Here is a 17,016-nt window from a genome sequence, read left to right on the forward strand (position 1 = left end):
TCCGCTGTAGACGCTGCCATTTTGACTGATTAGTTCATGTGACATACTCTATCGCGTACACCCCAGCTGTTCCCAAATACTTCTAGTCGTGGAGCCCACTGGAAATCTTTGTGTGTGTCTACCATGGACCCCCCACTTTTGTCGTGGATCTCATGGAATCTTGACATCTGCTAGCAGCAGAAACTACAGCCAGGTTCTCGAACAATGGATGACACTGTATCCAGTACTAGTAAATGCGATGAGGTAGCAATACCGTCTACTGGACAGCAAAAGAACGAGAAACACCGTTTCATACTCTTATCGACAGATGTCGTCAATTTTGGTCATTAGCAATGTTGCAGTGGTGCTTTTGCGCGTTAATTAAATCAAACTTTTCTTTCGAGTAATCTACTTATATTTTTTTAGCTTTGCATCAATTCATAACTAGGCCGTAGTCCCCTTGGGGTCCAGACAACCCCGATTGGGAACCACTGTCCTACACCACTTCCCTTAGTAATGGGACACAAACATCATGAGGGAATCTACCTAACAGATGCCTAAGCTCTGGTTCACTTTTCCAACTGTACCTGTTTTACCAGCATCTGGAAACTGTACACTTCTTCATGAATCATCCTGTATAAATGGTAGAAGAAACAATAATTCAAAAAATTGAAATAAAAAGCGATACAACCAAATTAAATTTGTTTTCATTTATAGAAAATAAAAATACAATATCAATTTCAACAATTCGCATATTAACTATGAAAAAATTAAAAATCTGCTATATTTGAAACAGTTCTTAAATTATTTAACATGATAATAAAATAATTAGAGTGTAAAAATGTCATGTTACGGAAGGGGGATGATAATTCTGTCATAATTATTAATTTTAATTGATATGCTTGTTTTCAGGTATTTTTCTCTTTATATTCCAACAGCTGTCGTTCGTCTCTCTCTCTTTCATGTAAATCAGATCCACGCAAATGAACAGCTTGATTAATTGAATTTCCTTCGTATTTTGCTACTGTTCTTTTTTTTCTCCCCACGTATAGCGGATTTCGTTTGCCGCTTCTCAAAAATCACGGGTTTGATACCTACATCGTGAAAATGTTCGCGGATAAAATCAGCGTCATAATATGTAAGAGAACGATATTCGACTGCAAAACAGTTGTTAAAAGTTGTCTTTCTTCTAAATAATCCCGCTGTTATGCAACATCTAAGGCTCACCATAAACGTCTTACGCTTGTCAGAAATGCGTGACCTCAAAGTAAAGAATGGTATATGCTAGTTAAATTACTGAGAGGAGTACCGTAAATCTTTTGAATTCCTGTCTACTTTTTTTCTATTGTATGTATCATTTATTAGTTTCGCAGTTATATGCAAATTACGTAATTCAACTCCTTTGGGGGAATTGATTTGCTTATAACTCTTCATTTTCGGGCTTCATCGTGATATGCCTTCTTGATTTCTGTTTACTCCTTTTTATCTAGCTTAGCTCAGAGCATGAAAAATTGAGAAGAGAAATAGGCGTCAGTCAAATTTTTTAGCAGCCAAACATTTTTTTTTTGTCGTGAAGAATGGCTAAAATAATTTTCTTAGACTTTTCTATTACTTGGTGGTCATTTCCAAGATGGTGGAAAAGGCTGCACAAATGTTACAATCTTCTAGACTTCCATTAACTTCCAACGCTTGACGAATAAAAAAAATGTGCCAGCCCATCAACCCAGTTTCTTAGAAGCCAAGTATGATCTTTGATTAAGCAAAATGTTCTTGAATTATAGTTTTTTAGTTCTTCCATGGCAATATCCTTTCTCATGTTCAAAGACAAGCTATCATGCAATCAGAAAATTTTTATAATCCTTAAGCTTCAATTTAGCAAACACAAAAATTTTAGGTGCCAATGCCAATTTTTCAGTCGCCATGGTAACCTGGCACCTGGAATTTGTCCATACCTAGCTCAACATATTAAATTTTGATTTAAAAAAATATTATACCCTATTTTCTGAAATAGGAGAGTTGTTCTTATTAATGAATGATAATGAATGATTTATATTTTGTTATTAAGTGATTTATAAGATGATTTAATTTATAAAGTGACCATTCATATGACAACGGATCGACAAACTGCGAATAGCTACACAATTGTCAAACTATATGGTATCGGTGAACTTATTTTCAGATAATATCGCATATATATATTGCAATATTCTTTCCTGACTATTTTTTTTTGTCTTTTTCCGACAGCGACGACGGCGCAACTGATGGTAGGCGAAAGTCGTGACGTTGTCGAAGGTGAATCTCTGAGACTACCTTGTCGTTTCCACTCGGCTTTCGCGACGAGTACGACGCAGTACTTCTGGAGCAGGGTCAACAGGAACGGCAAGGACAACGCTGCCATCAACGCAGCGTCCCTGGACTCTCACTACAGCATAGACTTCAGCCCACAGGAAGGGAAATACGACCTGGTGATCTCCAGGTCGAACTATGACAAAGATAACGGGAAGTTCGAATGTTGGCTGAAGGAAGGCGGCAGCGGAGTTGACATCTACAGTGTATCATACGTTGTCACTGTTCTCAGTAAGTCTTTTTTTATTGCACTTGCCTCTTCTTATATCATATCTTTACATTACCTTCAGCAGAGGCTGGCATGACAATAGCAGTCAAGCTCAACTCGAACATATCCGACCACACGTTTCTGTCGGTTTCCAGAAATATATCTCAATATGGTATCAGATATTCTTTATGCACTTTCTCTCATTTGGCATTTCAACAATATTTGCTTGCTTGGAAAAATTATAAGGGCCACCTTTATAAACCTCCCGATCGGGCCAATTCTTTCTGGTCCAAAAATTTTCTTCACACAGAAAATTTTTTTCCTTACCTCCATGAAGAGACAATTTTTTGCACAGAAGAGGGGCACGACAACCTCTCTTAGGGAATCTCTTTCTTTACTTTTTTTTTAGATTTCTATTACCAAGAGCAGTTCAGCCATCAGTTTATTATACAGACTGTCCGAGCTTTAAATATACAAAAGCAATGGCTTGGGGACAGAACCACTCATGCTTTACTATGTTAATTATGAAAGTGATGTGTGCTGTCGATAGGGGGATTGCTTCGAGTTTTCTATCCAAGTTCTCTACGAAGTTCACGCATATGCACTGTCGACAACTGCCTTGAGACGCTTCTCACAGCAGTCACGCGCTGACTGTCGGCCAGCTTGTTTCTCCGCAGATAACAGGCAAACCTCCTACATGATGCTTACATAACATATAAATTCAGGCACTAGCCATTTTCCTTTTTAAAATATGCAAGACAGCACCAGTATAACACAAAAAAGTACCGCTGACAACGTGAATACATTAAGACCAAACACGCAAAACTTTCTTGCATACACTAATTCGTTAAAAAATTACTCAGTGGAATGTTTACGAGGTGAAGTAGTTAACATGTTGATGCCACGAAGTGCATGCCTTCATATCAGCAACGCGTGTTACAAGCCGTGTATAAACTGAGTGGAATGTGAAGCCTCTCACGTGCACCTCATACACATTCCTCTACAGATTTTCTAACGAAATGGTTTTTAATTAAACTAAAATTTATTACTTATTATGTGTGGCTTTCTCACTGTAAGCCAGCAGTTCTCACACTTTTGTCACTCGCGACTCCCTTACCCTAGCCATCTTCTAACTATGAGGCTTCTATGAAAAGTTTAGCAGATATTGCATATTCTTAACAGAAAACAACCACAAAAGTTTGCAGATGTTCGTAGGAGCATGAATATCTGCGATCATCAATATCTATAGCGCGTTGCGACGCCCCTAAGAGCCGCACTGTGAGAAGCACCACTGCAAACCATTACTATTGGATGCCCGTAGTCCGGATAATTTGTACTTCCGTCCAATTTCATACTGACAAACGATGCCCTAGAATAAATTATTATTTATAATCTGTGAAACAGCAGTTCATTGAAGAATATTGTAGGATTTGACTTACATTGAGAAGATTAGTGAATTAATACAAGAAAATATTTTTGCTATCGCGAAAATGCTAATAATAACACCAGCACAAATGCTGCAATTGATCACTTAAACTCTTTAAACAGTGTGTCTCAATACGAGCAGAAAAATTTAAACGGCCCATGTGTTTTCTTTCAATTCAATGGATAATTCATCATGGTCTGGCAGATAACGCAGAGCCCTAATATTTTTAAAGGAACTAAAATTGTTACAAAAAGAAGAAGGAAAAAAAAAAGAGAAGACGAAATGAAAAGGTTGTTTAGTCAAGTGAGGATAAGTTGTTGATTAATAAACTGCGAATAAAGACAGGATTAGAAGTTTTCCCTTCCATTAGAAGCATGATATCTTTGGAAAAAATCTGTACATAAGCCGATATTCTTGAAGAAATCTCGCGAAAGAGAGCGAACTAAGTATCCATGTTCGAAGGAAGGAGTGAGGGAGGAGGAAAAATGAATCAATGGATGGAATACTTAACGAAAAAAAAGGCTTGAGAGCGAAATAATTAAGTCCCATCCTCTTCAATTAATATACTGTAGTATGAGCTTTAGCGACGATGCTTCTCTCGTTCCAAGAGGATACTTCCAAGAAACTGCTTGCAGTTCTTTTTCCCTTTCCTGTACATATTTCCCTAGCTTTTTTTTCCGTCTCTCGAAACGTTCCTTTAAAATATTTTAAAGCATCTTCCCCTAAAGTACGTTGTTCACTTCGAAATAGACAATTCATACACTCGGGAACGAGACATAGAAGTATTACAATGCCAAGTTATTCGGAGGGAAACCTCTGCTATATACAAATGGGATTTGCCCTGGAAACATATCATCGTGACTACGTTAGGTATCGATCATGTTTGGAATTTCTCAAGAGATTCCAATACACGTGACTTCAACCAGCATTCAGAAAAAAAAAATAAAAATCCGAAAACAAGTTTCTAGACTTGAATATTCAACGTGCTTGAAGCTCTCAGACAAAAGATGTATTGTTTCTTAGTTTTCAGTTGACGCTCGTTCACGTTATCATGAATTATGAAAAATAACACTATCAAATATTAGAGCTTTGTATTCAAGAACATATTCGAGTTACTTGGAATATATTTTTTATTGGTGCAGTAAATGTTAGAAAGGATTCCGAATATTGCAAGTATCTATTAGTCAATGCCTGAGGTATCTGGAATCGGCAAATCAGTCATCGGGGACGATCAATAAATAATCTCTACAATAACATACAGTATTTGGCAGGCGAGATTTGGAGAGTGAAACTCCCACCTCATTTTTCGTTAATATCTAGTTTCAGTATTTTTGGATATGATCCATCTCGGTTTCGCACGGGTTATTTTTACATATTTACACCAGGATCACCAAATACGCTGACTGTACCGAAAAGAAAGCTCAAGAGATACACCCCCCCCCCCCCCCCAGAAAAGGACTTCATCAGGGGCTAAAGGTGGATTAATCACCAATATACTGTAATATATATATATATACACAGTCAAACCTCGTTAATGAGTCACTCTTGGGAGAGCAAAAATATGACTTAGTAAGCGGAGTGACTCGTTAAACGGAGTAAGCCTTAGCTGTGCCAATTCCTGCCTGAGTACAATTGGGACTTCCAAAAAGTGACCCGGTAAGGGGAGTGACGTGTCAACCGGGTGACGCACTAACGAGGTTTGACTGTATATATAGTATATGTGTTATTTTTTGTGAACATAAATATAATATTCGTATAATTCCCAGTTCACACACATTCCTACAAATGTCGAACCTTTTCCAAATTAAAGGAAAGGAATCATCGGGTAACAACAGTAAATCAATTATTTTTATCTCCTGTCATTACTATCTCTTCATTACAAAGTAGAAATTTCATCTAATTTTCAAAGTCGATTCATATTTCATGATTCAAAATATCAGCTTTCTGCATTCTCTCGAGTCAGTGAAATATTAATAACAATGGTTTTTTTTTTCTTTTTCACTTCACTCATTTAATTAGGAGTTTTACTGATTAACTTTTCCCCAAAATTCCTTGTTCGAATTCACAGCTATGTGTGTGGTTTGTGTCCAGTGGAGCTGCATTTTCTCACGCTAGTTTCTTCGCGTTGTTACGTTTTCTCCATTTAAACTAGTTTGTTCGATTTCCTCTTCCACGTAATTAGACCCTCTCATTAAATATGGATTTCTAATTAGTTTAATTAACCCTGAAGCGATGAGTTTCAAGGTTTTCTTCTTTTTTTTAGCTCTACTCTACTTTTTTTTTTCTCTTATTTTTCTAATGTGGACTGAGATACTGCACATTTACTTTGTTGTACGTTCAGTTCGATGTTCTTTCGGTGTTTTCATACAGAGTGGAAAGTAACAGCATTGTATGTAGGAGGGAAAAAAAAAAACTAGTTCTTTTATAATTGAAGGGCATTAAAGAGGCGTAAAACTTTCCTTTTTTACTCTTTCCACCTGAGCTTCATAAATGTTTTATTCTGAGCTCTTATTCAAAACTGGTTCCGATGTTTTTTCGTGTAAATGAGCTTCTCCCGATGAAATTAAAGAAGTAAAACATTTTATTAATTAATGATTCGAATTTATTTTTGTAGTTATGTGCTTTATGTGTTATCAAACGTCTATCTGTGAGGACAGTTGTAAAAGAAGTGGAAAAATTAGAACGACTTCAGTTTTGGTGATAACTTCAGAATCCCGCATTCATACAGCGTGGTGTTTAGAAACCTTGTTTCGAAACATATTACAGCGACAGTTCTGGGCGGCTTTTTTACACAAAGGCCACAACAGTCAAAATTGCCCGAAAATAAATAAATTATAAATAAATGATGTATTAAAATAAATATTTTATGGCACAAATGAAAGTTGAAAGTCTACTCAGGCGCGCAGTTTGGCTTTTGTAGTAATGGGTTTGTTTCGGATGCCCAACGAGGTGGCTGAAAAAAGATGCCCATAAAAAATATGGATGTCGAATATGTATCTAAAATAGTGTATGTCAAAAATATAGAAACCCAATTAGAGAAATAAAAAAAACAAATAAATATGACAAAATATGAATATACTGGACATAAAAAATTATGGTTGTCTCATCTAAGCATGGATAGCTTCTCGATTTATCCCACTATGCGTATCGTATTTTTTCAAACGTGTCAATTGCATTAGAATTCACGTCCTCCGGATTTAAGCTATCCCATTTATTCACAACCTTATTAGAGAAAAAATCTTTGCGATAACACAACCTAGGATGTTCCTTACCAATCGATACTGGTGTCCCTTTGTCGAAGCAGTTGCTTGACGATTTATTAGTAACTCTCATGGTCCATTTTATCCATTCCCATTGAATTATATTATATTTCCCCCCCCCCCGCTCTTCCAATTGAAACATTTTCAAAAAATAATGTCTCTCTCCATAGCTTAAGCTCCGTGTGCTACATAGAGCACACGTGGCTCTTATCTACACCCCGTTGACCAAGTCAATGTTCCTCTGTAAGTATGGTCTCCAAAATCTGACGGCTCTACTCCAATCCAGGACGAACTGAACCCGGGAAAAGTGCAAGGATCACTTTAGAAGAACGCGAAGAGAAATTTTTGCGAATGAAGCTGAGCATTCTATTCGATTTTTTGACCACCGCTAAGCAATGTTCGGAAAACCTAAGATGCTCATCAATGAGAAGTAACCGCTCTTATCTCAACAAGTAACAAGTATTTCGTGAAACTAGGTGTTTTTTTTAAATAAATTATATTGAACAGATTGGTATATTGAATTGATATATATTCAGCGTATGTGGTCTTACATATCCATTTATATGTGGTCAACCAGAAAAGATTCCATTAGATAGGCACATCACATTGGTGATTTACTGCATACTGCTTGACACATTTACCACCCGTTACATTATCTCACTTTAATTTATTCTACCACTTCAAACATTTTTTTTATGTTGAAAAACGCTCCCTGAATTTATAAAAAGCCTCATACCTCAAGCTTTTGCCTCCAAACCATATAAATTCTATTAAACAAATTCTGAAGAAACCACTAAAAAAAGCTGGTACTTTGAAAAGTGAGATGAAGTCTTGAACTTCTCTCTTTCCTTCGTTAAAAAACTTAGGGGAAAAAAATGTTCAGTACTTTTGAAGACGAACTAATACAAAAAACAAATCCTGGTTAGGTTTCAAAGTAATCTATACATAGACAAAATGTTTCTATATTATGGTCATATTTAGTACAGAAAAAATTCAGGTCCGACCGAATTATTTCTAAACTCAGAAACTTATAATGCACCGAAACATATTTCTAGAGAGAGAGAGAGAAAACCCCTTTTCCAGGTCAAATCGATTCTCCGCAGAACTCATTCGGAACCAAAACAAGATGATGAGGAACACGATTTCCAGCTTGAGGTTCAAATTAAATTGTAATTTAAAAATTCCCTTTTACTAGACTGGAATTTTCGCTTGGAATGTTTCTGTAACTTTGTCATTCCGTTTCCAACGCGATCACCTCCAGGGTAAAATCAGAACTGAATGAAAAGGAAATTTCCCGGAAAAACCGCGTATGGAACGTTTTCGAGCTCCTCCATTACTGAACTCGTAGCAACTAATGAATTAATTTACGTTCTGGCAGGTTATATTCCCACAACGTTTAATAAACTTCTATTCGAACATAGCACACCAATGACAATTTTCCCTTGGGTTGTTACCGCATTAAGTATTTTTTCATAAAAGTATTCCATATAATTTCATACCTCAACTTCATACTATACAGTGTGCATATGTAAGAGCACGCATGGCTTTCTACTGGCGAACCGTTGATTCTAGAAGCAAACTTCCAATTAGAAAAAGTATCCAAATAACGTTAATGTTGCAAGGGGTTGTATATTTGTATATTTATTAAAATAAAAATGTTAATTTTTTATACGAACATAGTTGTTGCCCTGTCTCTTCTGATGCCAACAAAAAAAGCTCCACGCTTCTAAATATCATATTCACCGAGATATTTCAGTTGGAAAAATGGAGGAAAGTTGGAAAAAAATAGCGTTAAATACGGGTAAAACAATTTATCCTTATTTAAAATTATTTTTCTCCGATTTCCCTCCGTTTTTCAAATTCATTTTTCTCCATCAGAAGAGACAGGGCAACAATTTTGTAACTGGGTTCTTAAGCACAGGATGTCCAAAAAGTTAACATTTTTATTTTAATAACTATACGAAACCCTTCGCAGCATGAATGACATATCTGAGTACTAAACGTTATTCGAATACTTTTTCCAAATTTGAAGCATGCCCACCCCGCTAGGTTCAACGGTTCACCAGTAAAATGTCATACGCCTTATTACCTATGCACCCTGTATAACTATTTTCATTGAATTCAAAGAAGTGTTTTAGTTTTATTTGGCATTGTTGTAGAAAAATAGAAAATTTTAATGTCCCCTGATTCTTATAAAAGAATTAAGCGGAGTTAAAAACACAGGTTTTTTTTAATAATCAGTTAAAATTTTCTAAGCGTTGAGAGCTTCTTAGCTATCTAGGCTAGATTTCCATTATGGGCAAGAGAGTTATTTAAGGCTTCATATTACAACAATATGCATTTATTGATCAACTTCAGGGGTCTGTCCACAATTTTTTTTTCAATGTCCTGCTTTTGTGAAAAATGTTCTTATTTTTGTGAAAATAGTCATTCATTTTGTAGAAATCGAAACAATCTAGTCATCATAAAAAGAAAAGAAAAGAAGTAAAATTTCTGGTGTGTTAACTTTTCTGATTCTGAATTTTGGCTCAACTATCCTCAGCCTCCCAAACATCATGAATCCTGATCATAAAAAAAAACCATAATGTTTGCTTTGCCAAGGACTTCTAGAGTCGATGTTGAACTCCTGTTAGTTATATATTTAGGGTCAGTGTATGACCCATCTTTTTCGCATTTTTTGGCATTCCCAACTTTTCAACAAAAATGTCTCGTCTTTTCAATGAAGGTTACGTAAATTTTAATTGTGATCGGGGAATAAAGACGTGATTTTTGTATAATTTCATTCCTTCACATGTGTGAATGTTTGACATTTTTCGAAAAATTCATTCAAATTGCATATTAACTTTACGATTTTGTCACAAATTAGTGGAGTGTGCCGCTTTATTTTTCAAACTCATTGGTGATTTTTTTTATGATGGCTAGCATATTTTAACAGTATTGTGAACTATTGGCTACATCATGTCTCGTATTTTTACACAATGACCATCCCAATTGCCAGGGCCTATTCCACATAAGTTCGGGTCCTGTGGAAACATTACTTATTTTTGGGCCGGGGGGGGGGGGCTCTTTTTCATCCTTTTGAGGTGAAGGCGTACGCATGGGGAGAAGGGCATGGAGGGCCTCCTCTCCGAAGACGATCAAAAATTAAAAACATTTGTTAATATTTTTGTAAATTTCACGTAAAATGTCGAAATGAAATTACAATTTTGAGGCTTCAAAAACCTGTTGGCCCTAGGCATGTACTCCGTTTGCCCATGCGAGAAACATGCCCAGCCAATTCCCTTATTTGTCTCTATAAAACTTGGTCACACGTCTTGATGTTAAATTTTAACGCTGAACCATTTTTAAATTGGATTCTAATTACAATTTTTGATACAGGGACATTTGTGTTTGCATGAAAATGCACGTAGAACACATGATTTTGACCTCGATGTTGTACGAAGTGAAGGTCTCTTAGCGGCATCTATCGGTTATCACAAGAACACGACGACAATCGATGCTTCTTTATCGACCGGCTACAACGTGGCACGCGGATTGCTTTTTCATTTTCCCAGTTTTCCCGCGATGGGTCTGTGTTTTCGCCCTCTCTCTCCTTCGTTTTCTTTTTAAATCAGACAGACACATATATGTGCAAAAAAATGTCAGTGGCGTAGAGGAGAGGGGTTACAGCAGCAAAATAATCCAGAGAGTTTCTCTCGCTCAGAGACACAAACGCATGCAGAATTCCGTAGAGGTGTCTGGAGTCGCCGAAGAGTCGGGAGGTCAGAGCGTCTGCGCGAGGGGGTTCGGATTGGTTATAAGCGACCCTTAGCGGACCTTTAAGCTAGAATTCCCGACTCGGGAGAAGATCATTGGCCTGACCCCGATTCCATAACTCATTGAGAATAAGTTATTCTCTTCGATATTCTTTTATTATAGCCCCTCAATGAAGTGAATGTTATTCAAATGTAACGCTTCCGAAGGAATGTGTCCAGTCACGAGAACGAAACCGCAGATGAAAAGAAAATGATATAGAGATGATGGTCTGAGACACTTTAGTATTTATTGCTTCTTTTCCAACGTCAGGGATATGAAGGAAGATATGAGTTACGACAATGTGTGTGTATTCATACATTCTATTGATACATTCGTATAGAAGCGTGATAAGCTATTGGGGATATCACACGAAATATTTTCACAGTACGATTTGTTTTTCAATAAATGAATTCAGAAACACGTGGTTCAAAAGTTAAAATCGGCGTTTCTCAACGTTTTTCTGTTCTTGTGGAACACTTGAAAGAATGCTCATATTCCAGTGAACCTTTTAACCCTCGGGAGAGCTCGTGAAGTATTTTACACTTTCTGGGGCAGTAGTTCTCAACCAGGAGTCATATGCCCCCCACCCACTTGCTGCTCTGATATATTCTATGGCCCCTTTCGTACACACCGATTTTGTCCGGACAGAAAAATGCCGGCTGTCTTTTTTTCGTGGGTGAGGAGTGAGGACCGGAGGAAGAATGGGGGGAGGGGTCGGCTTTTTTTACTAAGGACGGAGGACGGATCTTTCCTGTCCGATGGCGCTGATGCAGCAAACAACTGAAAATGACTAACAGAAGACAATGACCGGAGGGTAAACCGGGACGGCATTTTACCGCCCGGACGAAACCGGTGAGTGTGAAAGGGGCTTAAGAGAGGCCATAGATGAACCAAAGCTAGGAGAAAAATATGCCGTTGATCAAGGTAACCACATAGATCGATGGAAAAAGACATATATATATATATATATTCAAGGCCGCAACTAAGTGGGAGTGAGTGGGTCTGGTACCCCTTACAAAGGGTCTGGTAAATCGTACGTGCAACTCGTAAACATTCTCTGATGAATTTCTAAATATCCCTTGTGGTCTGTAGAACCCGCAAAGTCCACGCTCAATGGAACAGTAACGATGAAGTAATACTCGTGATTTAAGCGTGTAAGGAACTCGAGCTAATGTCCGTACTCTCTACGTTCCATGACTTATAAACATATTATTTTTGCTGTATTCATCATTATTTAACATAGAAACTTTGACGATGTCTCTGAAAATACTCGGATTTAACGGGTTCCTGGTTGGGAAATGATTTTTCAAATCATGGATGAACATTTCATATGGTTTATTAAGGTGAAAAGTATATATGATCATTTGGAGAAGCTGTCACGTATAAGCTTTCTGTGAAGAGTTTTGTTGATTGGTTTCTTGATCAGATGCAGAGGTTTCGGAAGTGTTTTACACCACTGGGCATTTAGTACCCAAGCTTATGAGATTTAATGAGAAGATTTTGATTCCCGATTCGATTCTGCGGGTGCTTTACCCCCGTGCTACAAAAAAATTTAGGTATTCGAATATGTACTGCACCCTTAGCTGCGACACCACTGCACGGATAGCTGAAAAATTTTCAAACTATGCGTGATTTTTAAGACCACCGGGATAACACTGTACGTCTTTTGATTTTTTCCTATTCGAGAAAGCAGCCGTTTTTTCAACAAAAATTTTCTCCTTCGCCACTGACCCACATCAAACAGATTCTGGGTTCCATCGATTATGCTCTTTGTTCTGGAGCTGATCGATAGATATACGAAGAAGAAGGACGTTGTTGCCGTTGTTTCAAGGAATATCTTTCTTCTCCTTTCTTTCAGCAACTTCAATCGCAGCAGAACAACAACATCTTATACTGAACCCACTGAAATATTCATAGCGTGTGTCGATCTTTATAAGCATGTGCTGAAGAAAATAGAGCAGTTCTCATGGCAGATGGCAGAGAAGAGAAATGGAGCTTTTCCTGGAAACAAGTCGTTTTCGGATAACTTCGTGGAACTCCTTATTCCTCTTGCTGTCTAACTCTAAAACAGAGCTTGCGAGAACAACCAGTTCACTCTCCATCTTTCTATTCATTGCAAACTAAAAAAGCAGCTTTCTCTAATCGATACATGTAGATAGTGTATCATCAATACTGATCCAAGTATAGCTTCGTTAAAATTTTTCGACAAATAATATTGATGTAAGCATGTGTGGAGATATGAGCGGGGTGTTTCAGAAAAGACTCCCTAACTTTGAAATGACATTGTTCGGAAACAGTAACAGATATAGAAAGATGAAACAAGTAGTTCGTTTAATGGGCAAGCCTGTTATTTCAACTACGCCGGTTTGTGCAATCAGTTACAATTTGTCTAATAGATGGTACCACAGTCCTTAAAACAGTGGGTAATATTGTCCTTTGCAAACATCGGCCAAATCACATTGCGATGGATTTGAAAGGGTCGCTTTGCCTGGCTATGACATGACAAAAGTAAAAAAGTGGAGTTTGGATCCATTTTCCTGCATTGTCTCTACTATATGTGTATGCGCCCCAAATAATGTGTTCAAGCTCAGTGTTTGGGGACTCTTACTGTAAACAGTGACCTTCAAATGCCCCCCCCCCCCAAAAAAAAAGCAAGTTGGGAAATTAAACTTTTGTGTCGCCATCCATTAGTCAAAATTGTAACTTATTTTGCTAACCTGTGTATTCAAAATTCCAGACACGCTTATCGAACAAGTAATACTCATTTTATCTTCCTATTTCTCACTGTTTCCCAGTTATATCATGAAGAAAGTTATAGAGTCGTCCTTTGTGGAATATCCTGTATTTCATATCATATAACGCAATAATTCATTAAACTCCCAAACGGAGATTTTATTTCACCTGAAAAATAAATATGCATCACACTAAATAACTCCTCCACCCCCACTCCCCGATGTAACAAATTTTAGAAGTTTGCCAGACACCAACGGTTGTTATATATGGTAAACTGATGCAAACCATAGGCTATGAATACTAAGTCCTTTTTAAGTATTCAGTAAAGCTGTTCGAGTGGAAAAAAGCAACTAAAATATGTGCGTTGGAACCCAAAACATTGGACTACGTGCGAAATATAAGAAACTCTCATGCGGAATAACGAAATATCTCTCTCCCCCTCATGGATATACAGCGTGATTATTTTGGTTTCTTGAGTAGAAGAGAATGTGTTGAATTTCAACAGTTTTTACGATGTTACGATGCCCATGGATTTCATTTTATTTATTTTACAAAAAACAGGAATTTGTCGCTTACATTTCTTATCATAATGATCGCAAATTAATGTCATAACACAATTATCGCGAAATAACGAGCATCTAGTGTGGGAGAAACACGGTTTTAACGATCCTTATTCTAATGCACAATCCATATCCAGGAATAGCGCCATTAACTCTACGCTTTCGTGGAAATGTCAAGCCGTGAATCATTATACCTCGCGAAATCTCCGGTCGATGACCAGAAATTAATACCCTTCGCTAATTGAAAATTTGCTACACACCCAGGCCGATTATCCCCGTAGATTCAGATGCGAAGATACTATTAGTAGTATATACGTCTTGGAGAAAATCCATATCCTCATTTTCCAGCTGATGAGAAATACTTAATCACAATAGACGAAACGCTTGAATAATAATTTCCTACTAAATTGCTATAGGCGTAAACTTTATTGGACCCTTGGGTTGGAGCCATTGCCCCACTATGCCCATAATACTCGTGTTAATAACGGGTTTTAACCCCACCGATATTTTTAATAACTTTACATCTATATTGAGGCAGGAAGTTCATGCATGTAAATTAAAAAAAATATTTTTATAAGTTTTTTCAGATATTATATACAGGGTGGGCTAAAAGTTCGTAGAAATTTTAAAACTGAATAAAAACCGGAAAAATAACAGAAATTAAAAAACGGTTTGCAGGGTTAGCATCGCTAGGTCACGAGAATTTTTTTAAGACAGGAAAACAAAATAACTCAAAAAGCAGCCGACAGGTGACGCTGGCGTTCACAAGTCAAAGAAAAGATACGCAAATAACGAACAGAATGCCTCCAAATCGTTTATTACAGCAGTATGTGTTTCACATGACCACCACCATTGCAGGCGAGCTACAAATCCAGCAACCGCAGAATGCAGCAGGTCCCCATACACGGTTTACAACGGTGAACTAATTGTGGATTAGGAGCGCAAATTCTTATAACCGTCTCATTTGCATATTTCTACCGAAGTATTTATATTCCATTAGTAGTATTTGTATTCTATTAGTATTCCGAAGTATTTGTATTCTATTAGTATTCCGAAGTATTTATATTCCATTAGTATTCCAAAGTATTTATATTCCATTAATGTTCCGAAGTATTTATATTCCATTAGTAGCATTTGTATGCTATTAGTATTCCGAAGTAGTATATTTCATTATTTTCAATATTTAAGTGACACTCGCTATCTTATACCTTTACTATGACGATTGGACACATATTAAAGATTATTCCTTTAACGTAAGGGATTCTTAGTTGACAGAGCTTTATCTATCGCATCAAAATTTAACTGCATTTTACTTGGGGTAGGCGGAGGAGCGGGGGGGGGGGTTGTGATTTCTGCTATGTCAGTTAAAGGACTAAACATTTGTGAAAAATGTAATTTAGAACAGAGAGAGATCTCATTTCTCCCATCATATTCTGCGCATTCATTAATATCTGAAACGTTGAAAAAAATTCATGTATTTTGCTGAGAGATTAGGTTTTTTGCATGCAAAAGAGCAAACAAAAAATGCATTTAAAAATATTTAATACCGTTAAAACTGTTACTCCTGTCATATGACTCTGTTTCTACTCATTAAATATAAAAGTAAATAATTTCAATTAATTTAAATACCCCCCCCCCCCCATGAAATGGAAGATGAAATGTCAGTCACCTTAATAAGACACTTCTTGTTCTTTTCCTATAATACTCAATATCGGTTTATTACATCAGACTGAAACCCATACGCATTAGCAATGTAACAAGCAAGCCCTGCATAAACGTCATGGAAATTATACATGACTAGGTAAAAAGCAAAGTTCCGAAAGAGCAATAAAAAGTGAATCATAACCAGGACATCTTCCAGCTGCTATCACACTTCAAAACAAGAAGAATAAGAAAGACGATAAGAGAAGAATTATAAGAAGGAACATATAAAAGAAGAAGACAAAGCCCTTCTACCTGGAAAAACAGGTATTTCTCATTGTTGGTGGCGCATCCAGAGGATGGTTACAACACGCGACCTTATGAACCTCAGAGTCATTGCGCAGGCAGATCTGAACATACTGGAGGTCGGAGGTCTCAAGAAGATTAGGCAGAAGATCAGAGGGAGAAGAGGAAAATGTATGGTACAACTTCTACTTGTATAGTCAGTATGAAGAGAAATACATAAAATAAAATAAAAAATAAAATAAGGACTAGTCGTGAGCTAGTCTGTGCAAGAGGTCAAACGAGAAGCATGTTCTTTTGCCTCTATTAACTTCTACATTCTTGCTACTTTCTTCTTCTTCTCGCTGATCTATTGTTCATTTAGTACTCTCCAAGACGCTCCGAATAATATTCTTTCAAATATTTTTTCTTTTCTTTCTGACTTTTACTTTCTAATCTGACAAGAAAGATGATGGTTCTTCTTTCTTATTTCATACGGCACATCTTTCTTATTACCTGTCTTATCTTCCTCTTCTTGTGGTCTTTCAAGATTTTCTGCGGAATTTTAATGCTACAGATTTTTTTTTTTTTTTTTTTTTTTGAAGTGCTAATAAATTTTCGACCGACTTTGCGGAGCCTCTTGTTATACCGTACAGTTTTACCTCCTGCTTCTTTAGGAAATCTGGTTTTTGTGTTTATTGGTGGCTTCGGTAGCTGGTGAAAGTTCGTTGTGCTCTTGGTTGTAAATTTAATTATTATAAGTTGTGGTTAGGTTTTCGGAGGCTC

General features: G+C 36.9%; 1 protein-coding gene across 7 annotated transcripts in view; it reads left to right on the top strand.

The window, feature by feature from the left end:
* Positions 1-17,016, top strand: part of LOC149076142 (cell adhesion molecule Dscam1-like) — a 600,278-nt gene that overhangs the window by 562,266 nt on the left and 20,996 nt on the right. For all 7 annotated transcript variants that reach the window (XM_089243689.1, XM_089243687.1, XM_089243683.1 and 4 more), the window contains exon 2: positions 2,224-2,556. In XM_089243689.1, coding sequence (XP_089099815.1) covers positions 2,224-2,556 — 333 coding nt within the window. The remainder of the gene's footprint in view (positions 1-2,223; positions 2,557-17,016) is intronic.

The sequence above is a fragment of the Pholcus phalangioides genome, unplaced genomic scaffold (genome assembly GCF_987345545.1).
Source record: "Pholcus phalangioides strain wild (caught in Gottingen) unplaced genomic scaffold, Ppha-v1.0 ptg000015l_1, whole genome shotgun sequence".
Classification (NCBI taxonomy): domain Eukaryota; kingdom Metazoa; phylum Arthropoda; class Arachnida; order Araneae; family Pholcidae; genus Pholcus; species Pholcus phalangioides.